Source organism: Sparus aurata, chromosome 3 (assembly GCF_900880675.1).
Source record: "Sparus aurata chromosome 3, fSpaAur1.1, whole genome shotgun sequence".
NCBI classification, from domain to species: domain Eukaryota; kingdom Metazoa; phylum Chordata; class Actinopteri; order Spariformes; family Sparidae; genus Sparus; species Sparus aurata.
The window spans coordinates 729,094-745,405 of record NC_044189.1 but is presented as its reverse complement, the minus strand read 5'-3'; the positions used below and the strand labels follow the sequence as shown (position 1 = coordinate 745,405).

General features: G+C 43.8%; 2 protein-coding genes across 6 annotated transcripts; one reads left to right on the top strand and one right to left on the bottom strand.

Annotated features, from left to right (window-relative positions):
- The first annotated feature begins 301 nt into the window (after nt 1–301).
- On the top strand, nt 302–6,438 carry LOC115577316 (uncharacterized). Of its 4 annotated transcripts, none has more exons than XM_030410336.1 (7): nt 302–494; nt 2,061–2,101; nt 2,190–2,549; nt 2,748–2,838; nt 3,209–3,411; nt 4,286–4,339; nt 4,429–6,438. In XM_030410336.1, the coding sequence occupies exons 1-7, from the start codon at nt 481–483 to the stop codon at nt 4,509–4,511; spliced, it is 846 nt and encodes a 281-aa protein (XP_030266196.1). In that variant the 5' UTR covers nt 302–480; the 3' UTR covers nt 4,512–6,438. The 4 variants fall into 4 exon arrangements, 3 of the variants coding, with proteins under 3 accessions (XP_030266196.1, XP_030266215.1, XP_030266203.1); XR_003983085.1 differs by having other exon boundaries at nt 305–494; nt 3,209–3,387; nt 3,753–4,339; XM_030410343.1 differs by having other exon boundaries at nt 314–494; nt 3,209–3,387.
- Nucleotides 6,437–16,269, bottom strand: LOC115577158 (vacuolar protein sorting-associated protein 52 homolog). Of its 2 annotated transcripts, none has more exons than XM_030410019.1 (20): nt 16,097–16,263; nt 15,394–15,475; nt 14,959–15,011; nt 14,666–14,741; nt 14,453–14,520; nt 14,146–14,321; nt 13,917–14,067; nt 13,727–13,827; nt 13,281–13,413; nt 13,067–13,124; nt 12,602–12,735; nt 11,596–11,751; nt 11,375–11,493; nt 11,135–11,258; nt 10,938–11,033; nt 10,282–10,389; nt 10,098–10,163; nt 9,564–9,675; nt 8,923–9,041; nt 6,437–8,165 (listed from the first exon to the last, which is right to left on the bottom strand). In XM_030410019.1, the coding sequence occupies exons 1-20, from the start codon at nt 16,190–16,192 to the stop codon at nt 8,019–8,021; spliced, it is 2,175 nt and encodes a 724-aa protein (XP_030265879.1). In that variant the 5' UTR covers nt 16,193–16,263; the 3' UTR covers nt 6,437–8,018. The 2 variants fall into 2 exon arrangements, with proteins under 2 accessions (XP_030265879.1, XP_030265890.1); XM_030410030.1 differs by having other exon boundaries at nt 7,977–8,165; nt 15,394–15,472; nt 16,097–16,269.
- Between the last annotated feature and the right edge of the window lie 43 nt (nt 16,270–16,312).

Sequence of the window (16,312 nt, the reverse complement as noted above, 5' to 3'; positions counted from 1 at the left end):
CCTTTACAGTCACATTTCTCCCTGTGACCGGGCAGAAACTGATGAATCTGCGGTTCTGGAGCTGCTTAGGTTTCGTTTCTGCTGAGATCCGTCAAGAGAACTGCACACGTCACACAAAGACGGAAGGGCGGCATCAAAATAAAAGCACGTTAAATCTCCGCTGGTGGTTTTCAGAGGAGATAAATGATTTCAGTGTAAAGAAAACTTTAATGTCCTCTGAGAACATAAATAGTCTAAATTATGTTGTTAATGAATGTTGACATGTTTTGAAAAGTGTTTTATGAACCCAGAGAAGCTTCATTTCATCAGCTACACGTTTCATAGGCGCTTTTATTTTGGTGCCGCAAACCAGAAATCGAAACTTAAGCTCTCAGTTATATTTGTGAGGTGGAGTGAGTGCGAACACACACCAGAACACGAGCAGGACCGGTGAGACGCGCGGACAGGAGCAGAACTGAGGGTCCAACTGCAGCAGACATCATGAGGACCAGCTGGTAGGACACGCTGCTTTTATTCTGAAATGCAAACTTCATAAGAGTGCACATGTTTTTAATTTTAATGTATTTTTCTTGTATTTCTTATGACACTATTTTGCATTCAAAATGATTTTATATAAAGTTATGATTTGATGCAGGATTTAAATATCTGCAGATCATCAGAGGAAACATTCTGATCACCAGAGTGATGATTCTGTGTGTCTGCAGCTGATGATGATGATGATGATGATGATGATTGACAGGCTGAGTTTCGTTAGTGAGGAAACCAACAAGTGTGTAAAAACGAAACTTAACCCATCACCTGCAGCTCACTGATAACAGCTGAGGACCAAATCACATCAGAGCAACAGAAACAATCCACATAAACACCATTTTCACACAAATCATTCAGTTTGATGATTAATTCACAAAAGTAATTATTCATTAAATATGAAGAATAAACATGTAAAACAGGTTTTCTGAAGATACAACTTGTTTGTAAAGCTCCAGTATCAACACATCATAGTATAAATGTGAGTAAAGCTCATTAAATATCGACATAATATGAATATAATAAGAGTTTATGATATTTAATGATATTTATTATGTCATTAAATATCGATATAATATGAATATAATAAGAGTTTATGAGTGAGATGAGCTGTGACCACACCCTGCAGCAGAGAGGAAGCTCCTCACACATTAACCACGTCACATCTATCATCATCATTAATATTATCATGATACCATTTATTTTACTTTACTCAGTGGAGTTTATTCTGAAACATATCTGATGTTTTATTTTGTGTTCTGTTAATATTTTTGGTCTCATACACACTCGTATATTCACCCACATCCTCTTAATCCCTCATTAATTTTGATTAATGTAGACACGTCCACAATATCACAGTATTTTTAGTAAAGTAAAAGTAGAAATAAAAGTTAAAACAAAGTCTTGTATTAAAAATGTAAATATAAAAAGGAGAACACTGTTTGAAGATAGACAGGTGGCAGGGTCCGCCACATAGAGACAGAGTAAAACAGTGTTTGTTCAGTCATGCGAAGATCTTTCTTTTCTCATCAACATGTCTGTAAAACTACAGAGTGCTCCTTTAAAGAACTATTATGTAGAAATGGTCAAAACGAAAGAGAAAATATAAAACTGGGGACAAACCAGGACCACGTGAGAACCGGAGAACAGGTTCAGGAGACACATGGAGGAGCACTACAGACTTCACTACAGAGTAAACTAACGAGGGGGTGAGGTGCAGGTGGAGGGAGGAGGGAGGAGGGGAACACAGGTGAGGGACATAAAACATGGTAACACAGGTGAGCAGGAAGTGAAAAATCACAAGACACACGAGGATTAAACTACAAAATAAAATATTGTCTCATTACGATATCGATATTTAACAGCTCTGTTGTTTTCCTCGATCTCTTCACACCTGTGGAGGAAAGAAAACAACATCATCACTATTTATATAATTATAACTCTTTAAAATCAGCTGTTGATCCTCCGTTAGCGTATTGATCGGTGGTGACGTGTGGTTGACAGGTTGTGACTCACCTCTGCTCTGTTTCCAGGTGTTACACACTTCTGTGTTTCCTGCTCGGCGGTTCTGTCGGTGAGTATCAGCCTGGTTTCATGTAATCACACATTATAATCTGTGTTATTGTTTTATTCTTATCTTCCTCTGTTTGCTCTCCGTCCAGACTCCTCGTCCTCCGTCACCCAGCTCCAGTCCGTCATCACGAGGGTGGGGAACGAGGCGGTCCTTCCCTGCAGCTGGAAGTCTCGTCTGCCGGAGGTGGATCTGCCCACCTGCCACATCCAGTGGGCGACTCCGGTCGACACCGTGTTCGAGCTGCGGGGGGAGCAGAAGTGGGAGGCGGAGGAGTTCAAGGGCCGGGTGGAGGTTCCCGAGGAGCGGCTGGGGTCCGGGGACTGTTCCCTGATCATCCGTGACGTTCAGATCGGAGACACGGGGAGATACGAGAGCTTCATGGTGGTGGACGGAGCCAGGTCCAAGAAGACCCGAGTCTTCATCCAGGGCATCAAGCTGTCGGTGTTCGGTCAGTCGACGTTTGGTCGTTCCTCCGTCTTCATTCATTTTCTCTTTCCCCTGTTTTTTTCTCATCATCTTCACCCTTCTTGTCCTTCATCCTCTTTTCTGATCCGTCTCATCCCAAAATCCATAATCTTGTGTCTGAACTCTGGACTGTTCGGATCCTGAACGTCACTGAATCTGTGTTTTTCGTTTCTCCTCCCAGACCACAAATCTCTCCAGTCCCGAGCTCCGGGTGAAGACCTGGTTCTGGATCTGTACACCCGTCACTCGTTCAGGGTGGTGTTCCAGGACAGGTGAGCTTCACATCTGTTTTGAATGCGTTCGTCTTCTCGCCTTGAAATGACTGTTTGCATCAGAACAAAGCGGATTACAGGCTGCTGGTGAAGTTATGAGTCACCTGTGAAGTCTGTTTGTTAAATAAAGGCTCAACGGAAAATTATCTCTAGACGTAGACGAAACTTTCCAAAGTGGAGTCAAACGTTTCATTTGTTACTTCCTGCTGTCGTCGACGTTGTTCAAATCTTTGTCAGACTTTAATCAGGTCGTAAGAATCTGTTATCATCGATCATAAAGAACAAATCTAGTGTACGTACCGCGACCAAAGAGCAGTGTTCTGTTCTGCTCACCTTAAATCTGGACTCTGACGCTGCGTTGTTCCAACAGGAACAGCTCGCAGTGGTCCGACCTGTGGATGAGGGGCGACGAGGACAGCGAGCGTCTGGAGAAGAACCCTCACAGAGAGCAGCTGACGATGAGGAAGCTGACGAGCTCGGACGAAGGAACGTACAAAGTTCTGGATGAACACGGCCTCGCTGTCAGCACCGTGCAGCTCTCTGTGGAAGGTGAGAGTCCGACCGGATCTCCAGGTGATCAGCACCGCTTTGGATTGAATAAAGATTAAAATGTTCTGGTGGCTCACGGCTCCGAGTTCTGTAAATGTCAGACAACTGTGTTTAAACTCAACTGGAAGCTGCGAGAGCTCGTTGAACGTCTGCTGTCATTTCAGATCCTGTTGCTCTGCAGTGACCCATCTGTTCCCTCCACCCTCCTCCACCTGCACTCCTGTTCCTACATTTACCTCCCTTTTTTACCTGATCCCCGTCTGTTTGGACCCCCTGCTTCTCTTTGGACGTCGCTTTTGTCTGCAAGGACGCTAAAAAAAAAAAAGGAAGAGTCGTAACGTCACTGGATCTCACTTTGGTTTCAGACTGCGGTTCTGGTTCTATTGAAGACTAAAACCCAACACGTGTACGTCGTCTGACGTCTGATGAAGAAACGCCTCCAGGAAATGAAAGAACAAACGTCGGAGAGGAAGGTAACCACTGAATTTTATACTCTAATGATCGACAAGGCTGAATATACCGGGCCGAACCAAACATCTCTGATGAGACTGCAGCCTCTCCCAAACCCGATCAAGGAACAAACCTCGACCGGTCTGACGTCTGCCCTTTCAATTCCTGGAGGTGTTTCTTCATCAGAAGTCAGACGATGTTGGTTTTAGCGAGTTTCTCCATCATCTCCCATAGACTTCAATAGAAGCAGCATCACAGTCTGACATCAGAGTGAGATCCAGTGACGTACCGACCCGTCCTCCTTCTTTGCAGCTGCCTCGTTCGTCTGCTCCCCACCTGACATCAGTCCTCACCTGTTCCCCTCGTTTCATCTCTCATGTTTCATTTTCCACTTTTAAAATTCTGCAGTTTTTTATCACATGAAACTGACGTAACGCATCTTTTACAGAACAATCCACAGCTTCCAGATTCCAACAGAATCGGGAAAATCAGGCGCCTGCAGGTGAGAAACATTGATTAAAGTTTCTGAAGGGAAAAATCACCATGAACAGAATGTTCTGAGTCCATCTCCGTCCTCTGATGTTTCTCCAGGTGACGCCGTCAGAACCAGCGGCTCAGCTCTCTCTGTCCTGTTGGCCGTCGTCACCACTATCCAGATTCTTCATCTGCTCTGAGAAAATGTTGTTCATATATGAACTGTTGTAACCACTAAAACCATACGCACAATAACCAGCGCGACGCGTGAAGCTCGTCGTGTTTCTGAACCGAGCCAGGTGAGTTAAGACCAGAGTGAAGATCAGAGCGTGTGCCATCAGATCTGAGTGTGTTTAAAGGAATAGTTCAACGTTTTAAGAAATCAGCCTCCCTGCTCAGAGTCAGATGAGTCAAAAAGCAGTTTCAGTTTCTGCCACAACTTCAACTATTTCCAGTGAGAAGAACAAAAAGTGATGAGTTTAAAAATGTAAGCAACAGTCGACAACATTTGTACCCATGAAACTGTTCTTTGTAATGTTGTTTTATTTGTTTTACAAAGACGCCGCTCTCACAAGAAGGTTGTTCTGTTGCTGAACTTTAATCAGTGTTGTAAAAAACAATTTGAGTAAAAAAGTGAAGATTTTGTGTTAAAAAATTACTTTTGGTCAAAGTAAAAGTCGGCCACTTGAGTCAAAACCTTAAAGTATCTGATTTAAAATGTAATGTGAGTGTCAAAAGGGAGTGTAAAAGTAAATAAGTCTTAATTTACATGCAGCTGTTTGTTGATTATCTGGTAGATTCTTTGGTCCAAGTCATTTAAAAAGACACTACTTTGACTCTGATGTAATCTGCCAAGCAACAAGTAACTAAAGCTGAAGTATAGTTTAGCTTAGCATAAAGACTGTAAGCAGAGGGAAACTGCTAGCCTGGCTCTATCCCAAGTTCAGAAACACAAATGCAAACAACCCTTAATTAACATGCTGTGACTCATTTAGTTTAATACGACGGCTTGTTAGAGACATTGTAGAGAGAATTAATTATAGGGAGGAGGAGGTCAATGTAACAGAAAAAACTTTTCATCTCTGAGATAAAAGTGGTAAATTTAGGAGAAAAATATCAAAAATGTATCTGTGATTAAATGAGAAACAACAATGTAACTTACAACTTTACAACAAAATTACAACTTTAATCTTGTAAATTCTGATTTTGTCCTCTTGAATTTACCCTCCTCTTCCCCAGTTCAGATTGCTTTTAACCTATAATGTCTATAACATGCCGTTGTAGTTTAACCACATGTGTGAAGACAAAAGTTTGACGCCCACCACTGCCTCAGTCAATTCACCCTGCTGCCGTCTGACAGATGTACTCGCTGCGCCGTCAGACGACAGCAGCTTCACTCCTGTCGTCTGACAGACGTACTCGCTGCGCCGTGAGACGACAGCAGCTTCACTCCTGTCGTCTGACAGACGTACTTGCTGTGCCGTCAGACGACAGCAGCTTCACTCCTCAGACTGTGAGACGCCTGAACTCATCCTCTAAACTCCACTGTGAATATTTACAGACAAGCTTGTACAGTTGTTTGTTTTTTTTTGTGTGTATATAGCTTCAGGAAGCACAAACAGAAATCTCTATTATTACAATTCCATTAAAATTGAGTTAATTCTTGAAAGGCCACATTTTCTTTTAAACTGAGAATTCCTGAATATTTGTGGAGTGGAGCTTCATTAGAGGATAGTTTGATGACATCTCGCAGTGTGAACCTCTGTTGTGAGTGAAGAGACAATATCATAACAATAATCACCACATTATACCAGCATGTCTGAACAATAAGGACAATCAGGGGCCCATGTTAATTAAAACTTCTTTCTATAGAACATCTTGTATTCTGTTTAACCAACTGTTCTTTAAACTAATCAAATGTGAATCTCGTCGAGCTCAAAAGCCACAGATTTACTTCATTACTCTCAACATGTTTGTCTGTGTAGGACTGATGTGATTGCTCATAGTCACAGTATGTAGAAATAACTTGTACATGTAGCGTTTTAAAGTGTTTTATGTTCCTGTACAGTGATTAAATTATTTGCAGTTCTCTTTCTACGAGGTGAAAATAAAACACACAGACTTGTATTTTCTGTGATTCTCTGTTGAACGACTTCACACACATTCACACAAATAAATGCAACACGATGACCTCATCGTACAGCGACTGTTAGTAAGTAAGCAAAGGCACAAAACAACTAAAGACTGAGGAGTGACTGAAGGATCAGAAGGGTGAAGTTCGGTTTTTCAAACTGCCAACAAATCTCAGACTCAAACAGCTTGTGTGTTTCCTCTGTGTCATAAAGCTCCAGTGTTGCTGCAAAAACTGACATGTTCCTTTATTACTATGAACACACACACACACACACACACACACCACAACATCCTGCTGCCATAAAATACACCAAGAGCACCAGATGTGGATTAATCCACTGCTCAAAATAGTCCTAGAAAAAAACACTATTTACTTCTTTTTGGCTGATAAATTAATAAGCTAATCACGGAGCTGAGAGCCACAGACATGACAGGAAGTCAAACCGTACAAACACACCGATGGTTTTGGTCTTTTCATGTGATTTGTTGACAAGAAGAAACAGACAGAAAATCACCAGCTTGGTCCTTTTATGTTCCGTCTCCCTGGTGGAGATTCACTGAAGCTGCAGACAAACAGAACGAACGACAGTTTCAAGTAAAGTGTTCGAGGAGCTTCACTCCTGTTAGTGCAGCGTGTAAATCAAATATCAGACACGTGTGATTTCTTCTTCAGTGTTTCATAATCAAAGTCCAGATTCTCATCGTAACCAAAGTTTTTGTTGCTGCTTTGCTTCTGTATTCTTTATTCTGATCATTACATGAAGGAATGTTTTTCACTTGTATTTCTATTCGTTATAATCCTTCAGATTTTAGTCAGTTTGCTCTCAAACACATGAACGATGCAGCCTGTGATCAGTGTTACTATCTGAGAGACTGTTCACGCTCTGCAGACGTATCAGAGCTGGACCAACATACGGTTAATGCTAATGCTAACAGAGTAAAGCTAATGTTTTCACATCTTCTATTCACTGTTTAGTTACGAGGCTGTGCAATGTATTCTGGTAGCAGAGTGTCCTGCATGATGAACGACCTCTTTAAACTTTTGATGCAGGCAGATTCTACAGCTGCATCCGTTAAACTTCTTACCTAAAGTCTTCAGAAACACATTTCACTGAGCTATAAATGTTGTTAGCGGAGGGCGTGGCCTGTTCGGTTCTGGTGGGCAAAGCTGGGAAGCGTCTCGTGCCTGTGCATGTGGACTTGTACCGTCACTGCTGACGCTTCACAATAAAATACTTAGACTGGCTTTTATTGTGAAGCAGCCACATGAAACACACGAGGTCTCTCATCCAAAACACGTGATTATTAACCGACTGACTCAACAGTAGTAGGGAAACTGAAATCTGAAGGATTAGAACTTTAAATCTGACAGCAGCAGCTTCAAACCTCAGCTCAAAAAAAACAAGACACTCAATGACTTGGTTCATATTGACGACTCGTTCCTCAGAAAAGTCTCGCTTTGTTAATGACTCATGTTCTTCAGCTGAGAGCAGGAAGAGGGAACTGGAGGGAATCAACTCCTCCAGACCTCCTGCTGTTTTCACGCTCATGTTTCAGTCTGTTCTGTTGATGTGTTAGAAGTTGGGCTTGTGCTTCTTCACCTCCACCATCAGGTGGTGCAGGTTGATGAGCTCGGAGCGCACGGCCAGGCTGCGGAACGTCGGCTGGTTCAGGATCTTGTGGAAGCCGTGGTAGTACTGGATCAGCTGGGTCAGAGCGCCCTGCGGCAGGAAGAGGAAGTGCTGCGTCAGGACCTGTAACACCGCCCACTTCCTCCAACACGCACACACACAACTCTGACACACACACACAACCCTGACATGCAAACACAACTCCAACACACACACACACACACACACAACCCTGACACACACACACAACCCTGACATGCAAACACAACTCCAACACACACACACACACACACAACTCTGACACACACACACACAACCCTGACATGCAAACACAACTCCAACACACACACACACACACACAACCCTGACACACACACACAACCCTGACACACACACACAACCCTGACATGCAAACACAACTCCAACACACACACACACACACACACAACTCTGACACACACACACACAACCCTGACATGCAAACACAACTCCAACACACACACACACACACACAACCCTGACACACACACACAACCCTGACATGCAAACACAACTCCAACACACACACACACACAACTCCGACACGCACACACAACTCCGACACACACACACAACTCCGACACGCACACACAACTCCGACACACAACTTCGACACACACAGGAATGTAAAACTAATAACATTTTCTCATAACAATCTATGAATGTAATATTCAGTGAAGAAACTCTCCCTCACACCTGTCTGCAGCCTCACCTGTCTGCTGCCTCACCTGTCTGCTGCCTCACCTGTCTGCAGCCTCACCTGTCAGCTGCCTCACCTGTCTGCAGCCTCACCTGTCTGCAGCCTCACCTGTATGATGCTGGTTCCATTTTTGAAGTTGGTGAAGGACCTCATGACGTCCTGACTCATCGACTCCACCGACTGTTTCCACGTGCTGGAAAACCCTCGAACCAGCTGAGTGATACGAACTGCACACACACACACACACACACACACACACACACGCACACACAAGCACACAGGTGAATTCATGTGAATTCTGCCTGAATTCAGTGTTCTTGTCGTTCGTTGTAAACAGCGTCGGGGCTTTCACATGTGAGAGGCCTGATGTGGTGAGTGTGGAAGGAAACAGGATGTTTGATGTGAGACTTGGTGGGAAGCTGAAGTGTCGAAGGTAGAAACTCTGCAGGCTGACGGAGGAGAAACAAAACTGAGACTGACGATTACTGAGGAAAACAAAACTCAAGGAGAAGTGAAAGCCTTTGTAACCACACCCACATGTTGTGTAATCTTTAATTCTCTCTTCTTCTCTCTTAGAAAGTTTTTACAGATAATTACAAACATCCTTCTGCTCTTCTGCACTTTCCGATCATTTCCAGGTTTATGTGACAATATAACACATTTCCACTGCAGCCTCAGACGTTTGGACCGAGCTGCACGCGTATCACAGACAGAACATATCAAAACCAAAACACTTCTTCTCTCCTCACCTTCCTCGTTCTTCAGCCGGTCGAGCTGCCCTTTCTCCATCAGAGCCTCGGCCTCCTTCACGAAGGCGATCATCCCTCCGAAGGGAGGAGACAGAATCTCTTCGATGAACTCCTGCAAAGAGGACGCGACAGCGACGTTTAACACTAAAGTTAATATTCCACTGCAAAGTGTTTTTAATCATTAGATTTGTGTTTCAGCATTTTTTCACTTTATGATCGGAAAAATATTAATTTTTGCATGAAACACGTCAGAATTTTATCATTTGAAGTCCACTCGTTGAGGTTGTACCTTTATAATGTTCATCTACATTTAATTAAATCTTTCTGTGGTGTCTAACTGAGCTTCACGTCCATTTCACCAGTTCTGGTTTTGTTTCTGTTTCTGTTTCTTCAACATGACTGAACTGCTTCTAGAGTCACACTATAATTACACTTGTTTTGAAATCAGAGCTCTGAACACAAAGAGGACGCAGTAAAAGGAGGGAGTGTCACCGCAGGGCTTCAGATTTCCCAGAATTCCCCTGTGTTGATTACCTGCGTTCTCGCCAGGAGCAGCTGCTGGAAACCTTCCACCTCTTTGCTGTCGTCTGCTGCCCTCTCCTGGACGAGCGGGGGAAGAACCAACATCACACACGGATTAAATAAAGCTCAAATAAAAACCAACAACTGGACGATCCTGAGAGTCACAGCTCGGTACAGAAGTGAAGGCGGCGCTCACCATGAGGACGCTGAGCATCATGTCGTAGTTGTTGATGAGGAAGATGAGCTGATCTCTTCTGGAGGGAAACTCTGCCGCCATCTTCAGAACAAAGTTTTCAACCTCGACCTGCAGAAGAACAAATATTCATGTTTGTTGTTCAGGACGGATTCAGTTTGTGACAGTTTGACTTCATTAAGTCACATTCTCTCATGTTTACTGCTGCGACCCGTTTATGTGACAATCTGAAGAAAAAAAACAGACGTCAAAGATATAAATTATAATTAATGTATACATGATTGTATAATCATCAATGATATAAACTGTACATGTTGTTTTCAGAGCAAATGTGGCGAGAAGAATGAACGAAAAGGTCGATTCAGTTTAAGTTAATGACGCTGAACAAGTCAGTTCATCTTCACTCGTCTGAGCTGTGACTGACACACATTTTATTACTTTATTCTCGCTGTATTTAACCAAAGAAATCAGATTATCGTTTCTTACCAAAATCTTTGTTTTAATAACACTAACAGTGATATATTTTATTTAGAGACTCCTTCCAAAACATTCCAGGACACCTTACAAGAGAAAATTAAAGTTTTGTTACATATTCAACAGCTTGTTAAACTCTCCTGTGTGTGTGTGTGTGTGTGTGTGTGTGTGTGTGTGTGTGTTACCTGCAGCTGTCCCAGCAGAGTGTGTGTCCTCTCGTTGGGAAACGTCTGGTTGATGCTGACGATGGCGGACGAGAACTCTGCGTAACGACGCGTGATCTGAAATCACACACACATTAATTTCAGTGCCGTCAAACACATGAAGGGTGTGTGTGTGTGTGTGTGTGTGTGTGTGTGTGTGTGTGTGTGTGTAGACTGACGTAGTGTGGTCTGGTGTCCAGCACTCCCAGTTTCTGAGGGTCTGTGTTTCTGATGCTGTGGATGTTCATCTCCAGAATCATTTCAAACCTCGGCCACAGCAGCTCCAGCACCGCCTCCCAGTACCTGCACACACACACACACACACACACACACACACACACACACACACACACACACACAGTGAGTGGAGGAGGACGACAGGAACAAGTGGTTTTCCTTTCAGCGGCCGGGTCACTGACTTGTCGAGGGCGGGGATGGTCCTCTTGGCGGTGATGGCTCTGAACCGGAGGATGATGTGGATGCACAGGAAGACGGCGATGCTGTCGTAGCAGTCGGACACGTACGTGGACATGCTCTTCTGCAGAGACGGAGCAGACACGGTATCAGCACTGAAGGCAAACATGCTGCAGCACTCAGAGAAACAAACACTGTTTCAAACACACAGACGAGACGTTCGTACCAGGAACATGCTGAGAGTTTTCCCCATGATGCTGTTGAAGAGGTCGAGCGCAGAGTTTCCTGCCACCATGAAGAAGTCGGAGAGGAAGAGGTACTCCCTGCAGCCGTTGTCCAGCAGAGCGTAGTGCTGACTGCGAAACAACGTCTCGTAGGGATACTGAGGACAGACGCAGGAACATCAACAGTTAATGTATCTGATGTCGCTGTTCTTCAGGAGCTACAGACTCACAGAAAATCACAGAAAATCCTCAACAAACAATAAGAGAGGAAAACTGGATATCAAACAACGATACAAGTGATGCTGTCACAATCTAACCCAACATGTGTCTATTTGACGTCCTGGGAATGAGACTCAACAATCAACTGTCTTTGTGGTGCGTTCAGGAACAGCTGGGACAAATCCTACTGATTCTACCTTTAACTTTAATAGTTATGACGTGAGCTTCAGTTAGCTTTGAGCACAAATGTCCTTCAGAGGGAGACTTTTTACTCTGATACTCTGAATACAAGTCGGAGCCTGTAATCTATTACTTTACAGGAGTAAAGAAGCTGTCAATCAGTACTTCTACTTTTACAGGAGTAAAGAAGCTGTCAGTCAGTACTTCTACTTTTACAGGAGTAAAGAAGCTGTCAATCAGTACTTCTACTTTTACAGGAGTAAAGAAGCTGTCAATCAGTACTTCTACTTTTACAGGAGTAAAGAAGCTGTCAGTCAGTACTTCTACTTTTACAGGAGTAAAGAATCTGTCAATCAGTACTTCTACTTTTACAGGAGTAAAGAAGCTGTCAGTCAGTACTTCTACTTTTACAGGAGTAAAGAAGCTGTCAATCAGTACTTCTACTTTTACAGGAGTAAAGAAGCTGTCAATCAGTACTTCTACTTTTACCAGAGTCTGTTTATACACAAGTATCTGAACTTCTCCTGGAGGACAGACTGTGTGAACTTTTCGTGTGTCTTTTTAAATGGACAGACTTCAGATGTGTGTGCTTCACGACGGACGTCTCACCCGGCTGTCTCCTCTCTGGGCCGTGTGTGGGACCAGGATGGGCCCCTCCAGCTCGGCGGGGCTCAGGATGGCGCCCCTCTGGCCCAGAGTGAAGATGGTGTTCCTGCTCTTCAGAGACGGTTTGGAGAAGAAACCTGCAGGAGAGAGTCAAGGAGCCTCCAGCCTCGATGTCAACCAGCACATATCTCCTCAGTGTTCCAGAGTTGTTTTAATCTGACTGAATGTTTCATCACGTTCAGCTGCCTGTGATCAAATGCTGACATCCTGCTGAAGAGTCGCTGTGTGATTAAATTAAATAAAGAATGATTTAATGAAGGTGAATAAAGGCGTTTGATGAATTACTTCATTGTTTCAGTCATTTTTTAAGTAAAAATATAAGCTGCTTTCTTGTCATTTATGACACACAGTAACACACACATACACACACCCACACACATACACACACACACACAGTGTAAAGGATATCTTTCTTGGCCGTGTCTTCTACTCCCATCAGGTCGTCTTTGTCTGCGACCTCCTCATACTGCACACAGGACACTTTATATCAGCTGAATGAATCTTTACAGGTTATAATTCAACTTTTCTCTCTGAGGAAATGTTTTTACTCTGGCTAAGAAACAACATTCTAAATCAGATCTTGCTCGCTCGGTGATGTCGAGTCCTGTGTGAATCCACTGACCTGCACTTTGAGCAGCCTGCCGCTGTACGACTTGAAGTAACTGTAGTAAATCTTGCTCATGGTGTCGACGTACTCGTCTCTGATCTCCTTGGCGACCGTCCTCTCATTGGCCAAAAGGAACTGATAGAAAAATCTACAGCAGGACAAACAGAGAGCGAGAGTGTCGGCTGTTAAATGTTCAGCGATCACTTCTTTTATACCATGAAGCTTCTGATGACACGTGAAGACAAACACAATAAATACTGCAGCTCCATTCTGATACATTTTATAACAAAACTAATGCAGCGTAAGAAAAGAAACCTTCAAGATCAATGATCATTTCTGTGTCTGACCATAAAATGTTCAAGACAAAATGAAGCTGCGAGCAATCATTGTCCTGGAAGTCCTCAAATAAAGAACTTCAGTAAAGAGGAGGAGCTGATGGCCGGCAGGTACAGTGGACTCACCTGTACTTGAGCAGAGTGTTCTGAGGGATCTGGTAGTTGGTCATTGGCTTCCTGAAGGAGTAAATCTTCTGAAGAATGAACTCTCGGATCTTTGACACCGCCTGAAGTGAGACGCAAATATTAAGATCACTTCACATCAGAGAAAAGCGCAACAAAGTGCACGTTCCAGGATTGTTCTGTCGTGCGTCACCTTGAGTTTGAGGCGGTCGACGATGTCCTGGATGTCGGAGCAGGCCAGCGTCTCTCTGAAGCTCAGCTCTTTGGCGAAGTTGATCTTGTTGTTGAGTTCGTGGAGCTGCTCCAGAAACTCCTGCTCCGTCACTGGACTGTCCAGGATGGTGCTGCGATGAGACGGTGAGACGTCAGACGAACAGGCCTACAGAACATTTAACCGTCTCTCTGCTCTCCATCACACTTACGAGATCATGGCGCCGGGCACCACCAGCTCGTCCACCAGCTGACTGAGGTGGCTGCGCACCGCCTGCCTGTTCTTCAGCCGCACGTTCATGCTGACCGACTGCTGCTGCAGAGTCTGGATCTCACTGCTGATGGAGGACAGGTCGCTCTGGAAGCCGCTCAGCATGCCCTCCATCCGCTGACAGACAGAGAAACAACCGTGACATCATCGTCATCATCGTCATCTTCTGTCCTGCACTCTTTAGATCGTTTACTGACTCTCGCTGAGCTCGTCATGCAAAGGATTGTGGGATCAGGAGGAAGTCTTACCTCCAGTATGGAGTCACAGGCGGTGATCTGGTTGTGCAGCAGAGCGATGTTCTGACTCTCCTTGATGTCTGACGAGCGAACCGTCAGGAAAACAACAACAGATCATCAACCCCAACATTCAGGAGAGTTTATTATAACAATAACAAGATCTGACACAGAATAGATTCACATGAAATAGAGGAACGATAAAACCCTGCTGACAGTGAAGGATACAGTCTTTGATGGAGGCCTGCTCGATCCTCTGCAGCTCCGACTCCACCTGTTTGGAGTACTGACGGAGGTCAACGCCCTGAAAACAGACGGAGAACACCACAGTCAACACATTTATCACACAGACAGGCTGAGAAACATTCTTAGTACTGGCTGGTTTCACGTCATCTCATGAAAACAGGACTGATTTTGTTTGTAGCTGAAAAGAAAACTGGTCTTTGTGCAGCAGCAGGTGGACGTCTGTTCTCCTGCACTCCAACCCGCCAGCTCAAACTACAGCGTCGGGAGATTCTCACCGTTTTCAGCGCCTCCTTCACGAGGTCATCTTCCAGATTGGCCTGGATGTGAACTGCAGGAGACAGAGAGGAACCATTAAACACCCAGCAGTGCTGTCTGGGGGAACCTTGACTGAGGACGAGCAGAGTTCTGAGTTTAAACTTGTATTTCCTCTGTGCAGAAGCTTTCATAAGATCTGGATATGATTTTTTAAAAATTGCAAAGAGCTGCTGCAGGTTGTAAACATTATAAAAGTCATATTCTTTCTCCTTGTGGCAACTAAAACTTAGCTTTGTTAAAATCCAGATCACAACATTTTACTGTATTGTTGATCTGTTTGAACTGTAGGGGGCGCTGCAGACATGCTGATCACGCCAGGTCAATACAGGAGATCTATTCCTCCGCTTGTCCTCTGATCTAAATATGAGACTTGTAAATGATGAGTGATGTCTTACTGTCCACTTCATCCAAGATGAACTCATCGGTGGTGAGGTCCAGCTCTCCCAGGTTCAGATTAGTCATGTCTCCATCAGTCTTCTGGGAAAAAGAGACATAATCACAACAAATACTCTTTTTCTTTTGTCTTAGCTGGCGGCTCATCCTCTGCTAACATGAGCAATGGATGTTTATAACCACTGATTATTATTGCCATGGTGGACTGATCAATAAAAAGTCAGTGAACAGTGAGAAGTGTTCCCAGAGGTCAGGATGACGTCTTTAATGTCTTGTTCTGTCTGATTAACTAACTAACACTGACACACATGAGAGTGTTTTACTTTATTTTCTTAATGAATGACGGATAATTAATTAATAAAACCGCAGATAGTGACGTTACACTTTGTTGCAACAGGATGCATTCAGGAAATCGTTGTGCTTCACAGCGTTCTGACAGGATGCTAACAGCTACATTAGCTTAAAGCAACATTAACGCACGTTGTCAACATACATTCAGCAACATTTTGTTTACTATCACAACTTTTATTGATATGTTTGATTCATATTGTCGCTGTTCTTCAGTCAGTTTGATGAAACGTCCAGTGATGATGTCAGTTGTCATGAATGCTAACTGGACCCTCACAGAGAAAGAACAAATAAACCGTTCAATATTTTAATGTTTTTCACAACAAATAATTCCACTGGGAGAAATTCAAATGTCACCTCGTCTTGTAAATACGCCATGGCGACTTCTGTCGGGTTTCCAGCTGTGTTTACATCGGAACCAGCTCCAACAGCGGCTGCAGCTACGTCCGCCATTGCGGCGAATTTACGCTAACGTCAAAAAAAGACTACAGATGTCCAGTTCCGCCTCGTCCTCCCTGAAACACGGAGCGTCCTCACGTTTATCAGCAGCTCGAGATATTAATATGAGAAAAT